At 31.9% G+C, this 14,759-nt stretch overlaps 1 protein-coding gene across 1 annotated transcript in view; it reads right to left on the reverse strand.

Moving 5' to 3' along the window:
- Positions 1 to 6,312: 6,312 nt before the first annotated feature.
- The window catches only part of LOC148945314 (proton channel OtopLc-like), a 66,972-nt gene continuing 58,525 nt past the window's right edge, over positions 6,313 to 14,759 (reverse strand). Inside the window, exon 7 of the mRNA XM_089098999.1 lies at positions 6,313 to 6,422. Coding sequence (XP_088955125.1) covers positions 6,417 to 6,422 — 6 coding nt within the window. The 3' untranslated portion in view covers positions 6,313 to 6,416. The remainder of the gene's footprint in view (positions 6,423 to 14,759) is intronic.

The raw sequence follows: 14,759 nt of genomic DNA on the forward strand, positions 1-14,759 counted from the left end.
AAGTACGTATCTTTTTCACCCACAACTATACTTTACAGCTTTTTGGATACCTCAACACCAAGAAATACTTTTCAAAGACCATTTCAGAGCAAGTTACTTTCTTAATGTCCCTCCTAAACCCATTTTTCAACTTGAAGTACTTATCTTTTTCACCCACAACTATACTTTACAGCTTTTTGGATACCTCAACACCAAGAAATGAGGTATCCAAAAAGCTGTAAAGTACTTATCTAAGGTAAGTACTTCAAGTTGGAAAATGGGTTTGGGAGGGACATTAAGAAAGTAACTTGCTCTGAAATGGTCTTTGAAAAGTATTTCTTGGTGTCGAGGTATCAAAAAAGCTGCAAAGTACTGTTGTGGGGTGAAAAATATATGTACTACAACTTGGAAAATGGGTTTAGGAGGGACATTAAGAAAGTAACTTGCTCTGAAATGGTCTTTGAATAGTATTTCTTGGTGTGGAGGTATCCAAAAAGCTGTAAAGTATAGTTGTGGGTGAAATAGATAAGTACTTCAAGTCGGAAAATTGGTTTATGTGAGTCAGTAAGAAAGTAGATTGCACTGAAATGGTGTTTGAAAGGATTTTCTTGTTTTAGTTGTAATAAAAAATAGGTAGTATAGGGTTTATTATAAAATCGTTATGTACATCAAGTTGGAAAATTACTGTAGGTTGGACATTGAAAATGTAACTTGCTCTGAAATGGTCTTTGAAAAGTATTTCCTGGGCTTGAGGTATCCAAAAAGCTGTAAAGTATACTTGTTGGTGAAACAAGATAAGTACTTCAAGTCGGAAAATGGGGTTACGAGTGACATTCAGAATGGAACTAGATCTGGCATGGTCTATGAAATGTATTTCCTGGTGTTGAGGTATCCAAAAGCTGTAAAGTATAGTTGTGGGTGAAAAAAATAAGTACTTCAGGTTGAAAAATGCGTTTCGGAGTGACATTAAGAAAGGAACTTGCTCTGAAATGGTCTTTGAAAAGTATTTCTTGGTGTTGAGTTAACCAAAAAGCTGTAAAGTATAGATGTGGGTGAAAAAGATAATAACTTCAAGTTGGAAAATGGGTTTATAAGGGACATTCAGATAGTAACTTGCTTTGACATGTTCTTTGAAGAGTATTTCTTGGTGTTGAGTTATCCTAAATGCTGTAAAATATAGGTGTGGGTGTAAAATATAAGTACTTCTTCTTTGACAATTTTCTTAGTTTTTACTTTATTACAATATATTGGTCTGATATTCTATTTGAAAGTATTTCTTGTTGGTGAGGCATCCTAAAAGCTTTAAAAACTAGGTGTGGGTGAAAAAGATAAGTACTTTAAGTTGGAAAATGGGTTTAGGAGGGACATTAAGAAAGGAACTTGCTCTGAAATATCTTTTGAAAAGTATTTATTTGTGTTGAGGTATCCAAAAAGCTGTAATGTATAGTTGTGGGTGAAAAAGTTAAGTACTTCAAGCTGGAAAATGGGTTTAGGAGGGACATTGAGAATGGAAGTTGCTCTGAAATGGTCTTTGAAAAGTATTTCATGGTGTTGATGTATCCAAAAAGCTGAATGTATAGTTGTGGGTGAAAAGCTGTAATGTATAGTTGTGGGTGAAAAAGATAAGTACTTCAAGTTGGAAAATGGGTTTAGGAGGGATATGTAGAATGTATATTGCTCTTTAATTGTATATGGAAAGTATATATTGGTTTTGAGGTATAAATAAATCTGTAATATATAGTTCTGTGTGAAATAGATAAGTACATCAAGGTGTAAAAAGGGTTGTAGTAGGGACATTCAGAAAGTAACCTGCTCTGAAATCGTCATTGAAAAGTATTTCCTGGTATTGAGGTAACCAAAAAGCTGTAAATTATAGTTGTTGGTGAAAAAGTTAAGTACTTCTAGCCAGAAAATGTATTTAGGAGGGACAGTAAGAAAGAAGCTTGCACTGAACTGGTCTTTGGAAAGTATTTCTTGGTTGTGAGGTATAAAAAATTCTGCAATGTAAAGTTATTGTTTAAAAATATCCTTACTTCAAGTTGGAAAATTTTCTAATTACGGCAAATTTTAAACGAACGTGTTCTGAAATTCAATTTGAAATGTTTATTCTTGGTCTTGTTGTATTCATATGTCTTTTATTTATAGTTTTGGGTGAAAAAGATCAGCCCTTAAAGTTTTAAATTTTGCTTAGGGTTGAAATTTAGAAAAAAACTTGATCTGAAATGTTATTTTAATCTGTTATGTTTTTTTTTAGTAATACAAAAAGCTCGAATTAAGTGTTTTGGATGAAAAAGTTATGCATTTCAAGTTCGAAACGGGGTTTAGGAGGGACATTAAGAAAGTAAATTGGTCTGAAATTGTCTTTGAAAAGTATTTGTTTGTTCTTAGGTATACAAAAAGCTCTAAAGTATAGTTGTGGATGAAAAAGGTAATTACTTCAAGTTGGAAAATGGGTTTAGGAGGGACATTCAGAAAGTAACTTGCTCTGAAATGGACTTTGAATAGTATTTCTTGGTGTTGAGGTATCCAAAAAGATGTAAACCATGGTTGTGTGAGAAAAAGATAGGTTCTTCAAGATTTACAATGTGTGTAGTAGTGACATCAAGTAGATAGCTTGCTCAGAATTCTGCTTTGAAAATTATTTCTTGGTGTTGAGGTATCAAAAAAGATGTAAGGCGTGGTTGTGTGAGAAAATGATAAGTAGTTCAAGTTGTAAAATGGGTTTAGGAGGGACATTAAGAAAGTAACTTGCTCTGAAATGTGCTTTGAATAGTATTTCTTGGTTATAAGCTAACCAAATATTACTTAATATTAGTCTAAAAAGAAAAAGATTAGGTCTTAATTTTGAACATCGGGTGAATGATGGACATAAAGACTTTTACTGCTATAAAAGGGTCCTGGTAGTGAATTAATATTTTTTGAGGAAACATAATATCTGTAACGTATAGTTGTGGGCTAAAGAGATAAGTACTTCAGGTTGGAGAATGGGCTCAGGAAGAACATTAAGAAAGTAACTTGCTGTGAAATGTTCATTGAAAAGTACTTTTTGGTGTTGAGGTAAACAAAAAGCTGTAGAGCATATTTTTGGGTGAAGTATATAAGTACTTCAAGTTGGAAAATGGGTTTAGGAGGGACATTAAGAAAGTAACTTGCTCTGAAATGTTATTTGAAAAGTATTTCTTTGTGTTGATGTATCCAAAAAGCTGTAAAGTAGAGTTGTGGGTGAGAAAGATTAGTATTTAACGTTTGAAAGTTGGCTTAACAGGGAAATTAAGAAACTAATTTGCTCTAAAATGTATTTTGAAAAGTATTTATTGGTTTTAAATTATAAAAAAAGGTTTAAAGTATAGGCCTCTGGTTTAGATGTCATTAATTCAGGTTGGGAAAGGTGTATGGGTTGGAAAGTAAGAATATATCTTGCTCTGTATTGGTCTTTGAAATGTATTTCTTGTTTTTGTGGTAACCAAAATGCTGTATTGTATAGTTTCTGGTGAAAGTGATTCGTACTTCTATTTATATATTTTGATTTGTCTGTAAATTTTGATTCTTACTTGCTATGATTTCTTCTGTGACAATAATTACATAGTGATGAGTTATACAAAAAGATGTAATGTATAGTTGTGGGTGAAAAAGATAAGTACTTCAACTTGTAAAATGGGTTTAGGATGGACATTAAGAAAATAACTTGCTCTGAAAAGATATAATATAGCCTTAAAAAAGTATTAAAAAATGGAGAGGGGACTCTTTGGGGGCCGGGTGATCCCTTGGGGCGCCGGGGGCCCCTTTGGGGGGCCCGGAGGGCCCTTTGGGAGCCCGGGGGACCTTTGGTGCCGGGGGCTTCCTTTGGGGTTGGGGTTGGGGGATCGGAACCCTTTGGGGTTGGGGTAGGGGACCTCACGACACTGTTCAAATGGAGCTTGTGTATTATAACGACCAAAAAGTTTCACCCTCAAATCCTCTTCTAAAACCTCTTCTAAAATCATCTTTTAAAATATCTCTGACTGTTTCGCCGAAATAATTCCCTAAAATGTCTAAAACGGTTTCGCTCAAATAACCCCTAAACGTAATTTCTGCGTGTTCCTTTTGTTTTTGGCATCCCTGCGCTGTCACATTTCAAATTACTAAGAAACCCTTTCCCATGTTAATCTCTTCATCTCTAAGATCAAAACATTCGCCGGAAACAATTCTCCTGGTCGATCTCCAAAGATATTAATAAACTTCGTCCCGAAGACAATTCTCCTTGGAAACAATAGTTGATTACGTCATTCTATGCCCATAAATGGATTCCCGTCACTAGCTCCTGATAGGGTTCTACCGATTATGTAATCAATTTCTCGGGAATTCTCTCCCTTCGATTACGCAATCAATATATCTCTTCCCCACCTTCCCCTTAGAACCAACTAATTAATTCCCCTTTCTTAAATCAATAATTCCCATTAGAAACAACAAATTAATTCCCCTTTCGTGAATCAATAATTCCCCTTAAAAACAACAAATTAATTCCCCTTTCTTGAATCAATAATTCCCCTTAGAAACAACAAATTAATTCCCCTTTCGTGTCAAATCAATCAACCATGACATCATCTGTCACGTGTGATCTAACTGTTTCCTATTTCTGAACACCTTGACATTCGCCTCGAGCATGCACTTGCCCAAAACAACAACAACAAATCAAATGATCTTGAACGAAGTGTCATTGACCTACTTTGATTAACCACGTGTTCTCCCTAGGGACTCTATGCCCATATTTGGTGTGGGTACGGGAGTAGCACCCCCTCTCTACTTGAGCCTTTTTTGATGTTTCTACGACAACGCTTTCTATAAAAATCTTATATGCCCCCAAGGCATAAATTACAACCCTTGCCCTGAGGCCTGTGGGGGAGTGTCCTCCTCAGAAACATAATTTCTCTTTGGAAATCTACTACGCTGAACAAAATGGCTGTCGCAAAATTTTTATTGGATGTGTTTGGGGAAATGGTGGGCGTGGAAGGGATGTTAGTTGCCTTCCAATCACTATAAAATCTTATATGCCCCCAAGGCATAAATTACAACCCTTGCCCTGAGGGCTGTGGGGGAGTGTCCTCCTCAAAAACATAATTTCTCTTTGGAAATCTACTACGCTGAACAAAATGGCAATCGCAAAATTTTTATTGGAGGTGTTTGGGGAAATGGTGGTCATGGAAGGGATGTTAGTTGCCTTCCAATCACTTTCGACTATTAAAAAAGGCACTAGCCACTCCAATTTCCAATCAAATGAGCCCTTTTCGAAGTTTCGACGACAATTCCTTCGATACGATACGACCCTCTTTCCATGTCTTACAAAGGTCAGATCAGGTGCTGGATCTCAAAGGCACATTAAAACTGAAGGACTTGCTTGAATTTCCCATCAAGTAAGCTTGGGATCCAACAACCACTTCAAGTATATGTCCTTATAACAAGGATTTAGGAATCCCTCTCCCCGAAGAGGTAGAAAAATCTAGAGAATCAAAAAGCACAATAAGAACACTAGCTCCTATGTCCAACCACGTTTGGCTAGAATATGAGGTCTGACAATTTGCTGGTGAGAAGAATCTGGGACCTCTTTTCCCCTGAATTCCACAGAATTCAGGGAAACTCTAGACTCCCAAAAGATACAATTAGGATGCTATCTCTTAATTCTTTCAAGTTTAGTTGTATAGGGTGCATCCTCCACAGAGGTTTAATTTTGTCCCTGATTAAAAAAAAAATCATTACTAGTGCATCGAACATGATGTCTGATTAAATTTCGTTGAAATATGGTGGTCTATTAAGGTAGATGTCTTGATAGCCCGCCTTCAGGACCCTCCTCCCCCACACAAACACAAAGTTCGAATTGGTCTTATACCCTCAAAAGTAGCAACTTGGACGGTATTTTTTCTTTTTACCTCTTACCAAATTTAGTTGAAATCCAACAAACTGTTTGGCTATATGGCCTGAAGACAACCATTTAGGGACCAGTATTCCCTACAGACATAAAATTGAACCCGGACCCAAAAATTTCTGGATTACGGTATTTACTCTTATTTTCCACCACCTGTGATTAATATCGGACAACCTGAAATGTCAAATGAATCAACTCGGTTAAATGAAGCTTACAAATAATTGTCTATGTTTGCCATTCATTTTGTACAGACTGCAAATAGCTTAAGCAATAAATGCGCCACCGCACTAGCACTATGGCTTCTGAAACTGGGAAACTGAATATATGTCTTTTTGACACTTCTGAATTAATTGCCTTAATTGCATCTCATTTGCATTTTGGCCCTCTATTGGCCAAAATTCTCGTTTGTTGAAAAAAATGGCAGAAAAACACCTCTTTACTGTGGCATAAAGTCTTTTGCTGCTTTAAAATCGAGTTTAACTTTCAATTTCTTTTCCAGTGTGTCCTTGCTTGACATCCTAGAACAATTAGTTCATCATCACTCCTTAAAAAAAAAAAAAAAAAAAAAATATAGCGACCGCGAACAACCTTCTGCAAAAAAAACCCACAAAATTGTGCATTTTTGTAGATAGAGGCTTAAAGCCTCTGTGCTAATGTTCTCTTACATACTGAATTTGATAGTATAATTTTCTTCAAGATAACTCTTCTTCTCGAGGTTGATTACCTCTTTCTCTAAGATTCAGCAATTTTACTAGAATCGTAGCTATTTATGGGTAATTTTAAACTTAAAAATTTTCTATATTTGAATTAAGCATAAAAAGCCGATTATTTTGAGGTATATATTGTTTGTTACAGTTCTTTTTTTTTTACAGATTCAGTAACCATAAGAACGTGCTAATAATTATTTAGAGTTGGTCACACCATACTGTTTGACAATTTCTGCTCGTTTGAGATTGTAATATTTCTCTTTAAAGTTCTTTAAATTTTATTTAAAAACATCTTTAAAGATTAATTTCTGTTCGATTTTAGTTGAGATATTTTTGTTTCGTACAAATTATTGAAATAGTTTCTTATAAGCTTTGTTTTCTTCGGGATTAACTGAACTGCGATTTAAATTTAAATGAATTCGAATATGTAGTCAGAATTTTTAATCCTTCCCAAGTCTTGTACAATTATCTTTTATATTGACCCTTCGCAAAAACCAATTATTTTTAATTATTTAAAAATAAATTATCAAATTAGAAATCAAAATTAATGAAAAATTATTTTATAAAGGTAAAAAACGATAAATGAAACATATTATTTTTCAGAAAAGAGCATTCTCTTCTAAATCTCATTTTTGAGCAATTGACAATGGACCTCGCAACCACATAACGTTTCTATCAAGCAGTAGAGATGCAGATAGAATTTTCAACCTGTTCCTAAACTTGCACAATTTTTTCTATATTGAACCTTTTTATAACCCTGTTATTTCTCATTGTTAAAAAATAAATTTTAAAATTAGAAATAATAGTAAGAAAAATGTCTTTATATGGTTAAAAATAAAGAAATGAATCATATGTTTTTTCAGATCGTTCTCTTCTTTAGCACATCTGTTTAGCAATTGACTATGGACATTGCAACTACCTCATGTTTCTATCAATCAGTGGATATGAAGTAAGAACTTTTGATCACTTTTTAGATCTTGCACAATTATATTTTTATGTTGAACGTTGTCAAAACCAATGCTTATGTAATAGTAAAAAAATAAATGTTCAAATAATAAATAAAATTAAGGAAAAATTACTTTATATGTTGCAAAAAAGATAAAGAAAACGTCTTTTTTTTCAGAGCGTTCTCTTCTAAAGCATATTTGTTGAGTAATTGACTACGGACCTCCCAAACACATTACGTGTCTATCAAGCTCCAAATAATAAGACAGAACTTTCAACACTTGGAATATCTTGCAAAATTTTATCTATGTTCAACCTTTTCATAAACCAGTTATTTTTCATTGTTAAACAAAAAATTGACAGATAATAAATAAATATAAGAAATAATTCTTTATACGGGTAAAAAACGAGCAATTAAACATAATTTGTTTCATATCGTTCTCTTTTATATCTTCTCAGTTTATCAATTTTCGTCGTACCTTGCAACTCCATAACGTGTCTATCCATCTGCAAATAAGCTGTCAGAACTTTTGAACACTTTGCAGATACTGCAAACTTTTTTCTATGTTCAACATTTTTAAAACCGAGTTATTTTTCATTGTTCAAAAATAAATGTTCAAATAAGAAATAAAATTAAGTAAAAATTTCTTTATAAGGGTAAAATACAAGAACTGAAAAATTTTTTTTTTCAGAGTGAGCTCTTCTAAAGCTCATTTGTTGTGTAATCGACTATGGACCTCGCAACCTCATAACTTGTCTATCAAGATGTAGATTTGCAGCCAGAACTTTTGAACCTTATGTTAGGCGATTAAACTAATATTTTACGTTGACACTTCGATAATCTCATATATTTGTAATAAGTAAAATAAAAATTTTATAAAAATAGAAAAAATGAAGGAAAATTACTTTATACGGTTAAGAAACGATTCTTGATGCATAAGTTTGTACAGAAAAGAGCATTCTCTTTTATTTCTCATTTTTTTAGTAATTTACTAAGGACCTTGCAAATACAAACCGTGAATATACAGCTGAAAATATGCAGACAGAACTTTCAACCCTTGGCTTATACTGCCCAATTTTTACTATGTTTAAACTTTTCATAAACCAGTAATTTCTCATTGTTCAAAAATATGTGTGATATAAATAAATAAAATTAAGAAAAATTTCTTTATAAGTGTAAAAAACGATACATTAAAATTAATTCTTTTCAGAAAATAGCGTACTATTCTATATCTTATCTGTTGAGAAATCGACTACGGAACTTCTAAATCAAGAACGTTTATAACACGCTGCGGTTATGCATTTAGAACTTTTGAAAATTTTTTCAGTCTTTTACAAAGATATTTTACGTTTAAAAGTGGAAATTCTCATGTATTAGTCATAATTCAATAAAAAATTTACTTTAAAGAAATACAATTAAGGAAAAATTTTTTTATATGGGTAAGAAACGAGCAATGAAACATATTTCGGTTCAGAGCAGTCTATTTTATATCTCATTTGTTGAGTAATTGTCTCCAGACCGTGCAACTACATAATGTGATCAAAATGCAAATATGCATTTAGAACTTTCAACCCTATCCATATCCTTCAAAATTTTTTCTAAGTCCACCCTTTGCATTACTAAGTTCTTTCTCATTGTTCAACACAATATGTTAAAGATAGAAATCCACTTAAGAAAAAATTCTATCAATGTTTAAAAAACGGTAAATGAAAAATATGTCTGTTCAGAAAATATTGGTCTCTTCTATTTCTTCTGTGTTGATCAATTGACTATGTACCTCGTAACCCCATACCGTTTCTATCCAGCTGCAAAGATAAAGTTAGAACTTTTGAACCTGTGCCAGATCTTGCAACATTATTTCCTATGTTCAACCTTATAATTAATGAATTATTTCTCATTGTTAAAAAAAAAATGTTCAGAATAGAAATCAAATGTAGGAAATATTTCTTTAAGTTTAAAAAACGATTCATAAAAAATAATTTTTTTCAGAAAATAGCATACTCTGGTATATAACAATTGTGGAGTAATCGACTACGGACATCCCAACCACATACCTTGTCTATAATGCTGCAGGGAAAAAGCCAGAACTTTTGAACCTGGTGTTGGTATTTTAAAATAATAAATTACTTTGACACTTGTCAATACTCATGTAGATGTAAGAATTAAAAAATAAATTAACTATAAAGATATACAATTAAGGAAAAATTTCTTTATAAATCTAAGAAACGAGACTTTAAACATATGTCTGGTCAGAGCAGCCTATTCTATATCTCATTTTTAGAGTAATCGACGACTGACCTTCCACCCACATACCGTGTCTATCCACCTGAAGAAATGAAGATAGTTCTTTCACCATGTTGCAGATACTGCACAATTATTTTCTATGTCGAACGTTTGAAAAACCCAATTATATCTCAATGGTAAAAAATATATATTATGAAAATAAATACCATTAAGAACCATTTATTTATTTGTGCAAAAAAAAATAAATGCAACATAATTTTTTTCAGAAAAGAGCATTCTATTTTATATTTCAATTTTTGAGCAATTGACTATTGACCTCGCAACTACCACACGTTTCTTTAAATCTTAAGATATGCATTTATAACTTTCACCATTTTGAAAATATTGCACAATTTTTTCTATGTCGTACCATTTCCTAAACAAATCATTTCTCTTTGTTTAAAAATAAATGTTATTATAAGAAATAAAATTAAGAAAAATTTCTTTATACGTGTAAAAAAAAATAATTGAAACATAAGTTTGTTCAGAGCGTTCTATTCTAAATTTTCTCAGTTGAGCAATTGACGACGGACCATGCAACTACATACCGTTTATATCACGCTGCAGATTTTCATCTAGTACTTTCAACCCTGTGCAGATCCTGCACAATTTTAACTATTATGAAACTTTTAATAACCGCGTTATTTTTCATATTTAAAAAATACAAGATAACAATATAAGAAAAATTAAGAAAAATTTCTTTATAAGTGTAAAAATAAATATATGAAACATATGTTTTTTCAGAAAAGATCGTTCTCTTCTATATTTTCTTTGTTGAGCAATTGACTACTGACCGAGCAACAATACCCCGTTTCTATCCAGCTGAAGATATACAGTTAGAACTTTTGAACCTTTTCCAAATATTGCAAAAATTTTTCTATGTTCAACCATTGCAAAACACAGTCATTTTTCATTGTTCAAAAATAACTGAACAGATTATAAATACAATCTAGAAGATTTTCTTTATAAGGGTAAAAAAAAATAAATTAAACGTAAGTTTTTTCAGAAAATAGCGTCCTCTTCTATATCTCATCTGCTGATCAATTGACTCCTGTCATTTCAACTATATACCGTGTCTATCCAGCTGCAGATATTAATTTAGACCTTTTGAACATTTGGCAAATCCTTCAAAAATTTTTCTATGTTGAACATGTTCATATACCAGTTATTTCTCATTTTACAAAAATAAATGTTCAAATAATAAATAAAATTAAGAAAAATTACTTTATAAGTGACAAAATAAATATATGAAACATATTTTTGTTGAGAAAAGAGCGTTATATTTTATTTCACATTTGTAGATCAATTGACTACTGAACTTGCAACTATATCACGTTTCTATCAAGCTCTAATTATCCAGTTATAATTTTCAAAACTTTGCTAATACTTCAAAATTATTATCTATATCGAACCTTTGCTTAATCGATTTCTTTTTTAGTGTTAAAAACAAAGTGAAATGATAAGAAAGCAAATTAAGAAAAATTTATTTCGTTGTGTAAAAAAAAATCAATTACACATATTTCTGTTCAGCGCATTCTCTTTTATATTTCATTTGTTGATCAATCGACGTTTGACCTCTCAACCCCATCACGTTTCTATCCAGCTGCAGATATACATCTAGAACTTTCAACATTTTCAAGATCTAGCACTATTTTTACTATGTCCAACCATTTAAAATCTGAGTTATTTCTCATTGTTTAAAAAAAATAGATATAAAAAGAAATAAAATTAAGTAAAAATTTTTTTATATGTTTCAAAAACGAAACATTAAACATAATTTTTTTCAGAAAATAGTGTGCTCTTCTTTATCACATCTGTTGAGTAATTGACTACTGACGTCTCAACTCCATACCGTTTCTATCAAAATTCAAATCTTCTGTTAGAACTTTCAACCTTTGGCTGATCCTTCAAAATTTTTACTATGTTCAAACTGTTCATAAACCAGTTATTTCTCTTATTTAAAAAATAATTTTTAATAAAATAAATACACTTAAGAAAAATTTTTTTATTAGGTTAAAAAACGATAAATTCAACATAATTTTTTTGAGAAAAGATAGTTCTCTGTTAAATTTTCTTTGTTGAGTAATTGACTACGGACAGCGCTACCCCAGACCTTTTCTAAAAAGCTTTGGATTTACAGTCAGAACTTTTGAAAATTATGCTAATATTGAAAAATTATATTTTACGTTTACACTTGTAAAAACTCATGTATATGTAATAATTAACAAATAATTGTTCAAAAAAGGAAGACAATTAAGGAAAAATTTATATATATGGGTAAGAAACGATAAATGAAAAATAAGTTTGGTCATATAGTTCTCTTTTATCTCTTATGTTTGAGTAATTGACTAACGCGTAACTCAAGAACTGGTCTATCAAGCTTTGGGACAGCTGCCAGAACTTTTGAACCTTGTTCAGATATTGTAAATTTATATTTTACGTTTAAAAATGTAGAATCCCTTGCATTTGTCAGAATTAAAAAATAAAAGTTATATAAATAAATAAAATTAAGGAAAAATTACTTTATAAAGGTAAAAAACGATAAAGGAAGCATATGTATGTTCAGAGCAGTCTCTTTTATAGCTTCTTTGTTGAGCAATTGACGATGGACCTCGCAACTCAAGACCGTGTCTATCAAGCTGTGGAGATGCAGATAGAACTTTTGAACATTACTTAAATATTTTAAAAATCAATAGAATTATCACAATATTAACAAAAAAGGACTATGTGAATGGTCAATATAAAAATTACAATATATAGATATTATAATGGAAAAAATTCTTTAAGTGTAAAAAACGATAAATGAAACATATTTTTGTTCAGAAAAGATAGTTCTCTTCTTAATTACATATGTTTAGCAATTGACTATTGACATCGCAACAGCATAACGTGTCTATAAAGCTGCGGATAGGAAGTTAGAACTTTCAACATTTTCAAAATCTTTCACTATTTTTTCTATGTCTAACCAGTTCATAAACACGTTATTTCTCAGAGTTAAAAAAAAAATGTTATTAATATAACACCAAGTAAGAAAAATTTATTTTCGTGTAAAAAACGGTAACTGAAACATTTGTTTTTTCAGAAAAGCTCATTCTCTGTTAAATTATCTTTGTTGAGTACTCGATTACGGAACTTGTAACTACAGTATGTGTCTAACAATATGCAAAGATGCAGCCAGAACTTTCAACCCTTGGAAGGTCTTGTACAATTATATGGGAATGAATAATAATGTTGCAGATGAGATGTTTAATCACTTCGCTACTATTGGGCAGCGTGTGTCATCATCGGTGCCAGTATTTGATCAAGATGGAGATTTTCGTCAGTTCCTACCTGAAGATTGTGATGTGTCTGCGTACCTTAAATCTGTATCTATTGATGAATTATTTGATGTTATAAATAATATGAAAAACGGTGCATCAGGAGGCGATTTTATTTCGTTGAAGGTTTTGAAGTCGATATTACCAGTTATATCTAGTCATTTTTTATGACTGATAAATAATTGTTTAAAAGCTGGAATATTTACCGATTTTCTAAATTGCGCGAATTTTATCCCGATATTTAAAGGAGGGGATAAGAATTGTTTTAGTGATTATAGACCGATTTCTTTACTGCCATTTATTTCTAGAGTGTTTGAAAAGTTGATTCATAGTAGGATGGTAAGTTTTTGCGAGAAAAGACAATTTTTTAGTTCTAGTCAGTTTGGGTTTAGGAGTCATCATTCTACAGAGCATGTAGTTTTGTTTTTAACAACTTTTATTAATGATGCTTTAGACAAGGGTCTGAAGATAGCTTCGATATTTTTGTATATTAATAAAGCATTTGACTCTGTTGATCATGATATACTAGTTCAAAAGCTATATAGTAGTGGTATACGTGGTGATTTTTTAAATGTCATAGTTAACTTTCTTAGTGGAAGGACTCAGTGTGTTGTGATGGATGGAGTTACATCTAAAATTGAACATATTTCGATTGGAGTACCCCAGGGTTCCGTTTTGGGCCCTTTATTGTTTTTGGTTTATATTAATTACCTTTGTAGAGCTTCAAGTAATGTGTCTTGTTCTTTAGACCTTAATACTTATGGTACTAAGAGAATTCTAACATGTTTTGCTGATGATTCCCATTTTACCGTAGCTGCTAGAACTGAAAATGAGTTGATGACTATATTGAAACAAGGTATTTCTTCGATTGAAAAGTGGATGCGAGTAAATAAATTGAAACTGAATCATAATAAGTCGATTTTTTTTGATTTATGGTAGAATTACTGGACATTATCCATGGATTAATAGTATAGAAGTAGGGCACCATACTATTGTAAGATATACTAGTACTAGATACCTTGGTGTTATAATTGATTAAAGCCTTAGTTTTAAAGACCATATTGCATCTGTTAACAGCAAATTGTCTCGTAATATTGGTATTATGGGTAAACTTAGGTATCTTTTTCCGTGTGAAATTCTGAGAATGTTGTATTTTTCTATGGTTCACCCCTATCTCATTTACTGTTGTATGGTTTTGTCGAAAACATTCGTAACTCACCTCCATCCGCTCTGCGTAATACAGAATATGGCAATTAGAGTTCTTTATGGTAATCAAATTGACCTATCTGTATCGGTGAGGCATCTTTACCGCGAGTATAAAATTCTACCGTTGGCAGGAATATGCGTATTCTATAATGCTCTGTTTACGTTTAAATATTTAGCTTCGGAGTTACCATCATGTTTTTCAGGAATGTTTAGTCTGGCGTCTACTATTCACGATCATTTGACACGATCTTCTCAGTTGGTGCGAAGACCAGCTATGGTCACGTCTAGGTCTAGGTTTTCAATTCGCCATGTTGTTCCGTTAGTTTGGGAGAGTTTGCCAGAGGATTTTAGGAATGTGGGGGGTTTGCAAGACTTTAGTAAGTCACTAAAGAACCATTGTTTTGATGTGTGTATTTTGAATG

The sequence above is a fragment of the Artemia sp. Qi Xiang Cuo genome, chromosome 13, assembly GCF_049724085.1.
Source record: "Artemia sp. Qi Xiang Cuo chromosome 13, ASM4972408v1, whole genome shotgun sequence".
Lineage (NCBI taxonomy): Eukaryota > Metazoa > Arthropoda > Branchiopoda > Anostraca > Artemiidae > Artemia > Artemia sp. Qi Xiang Cuo.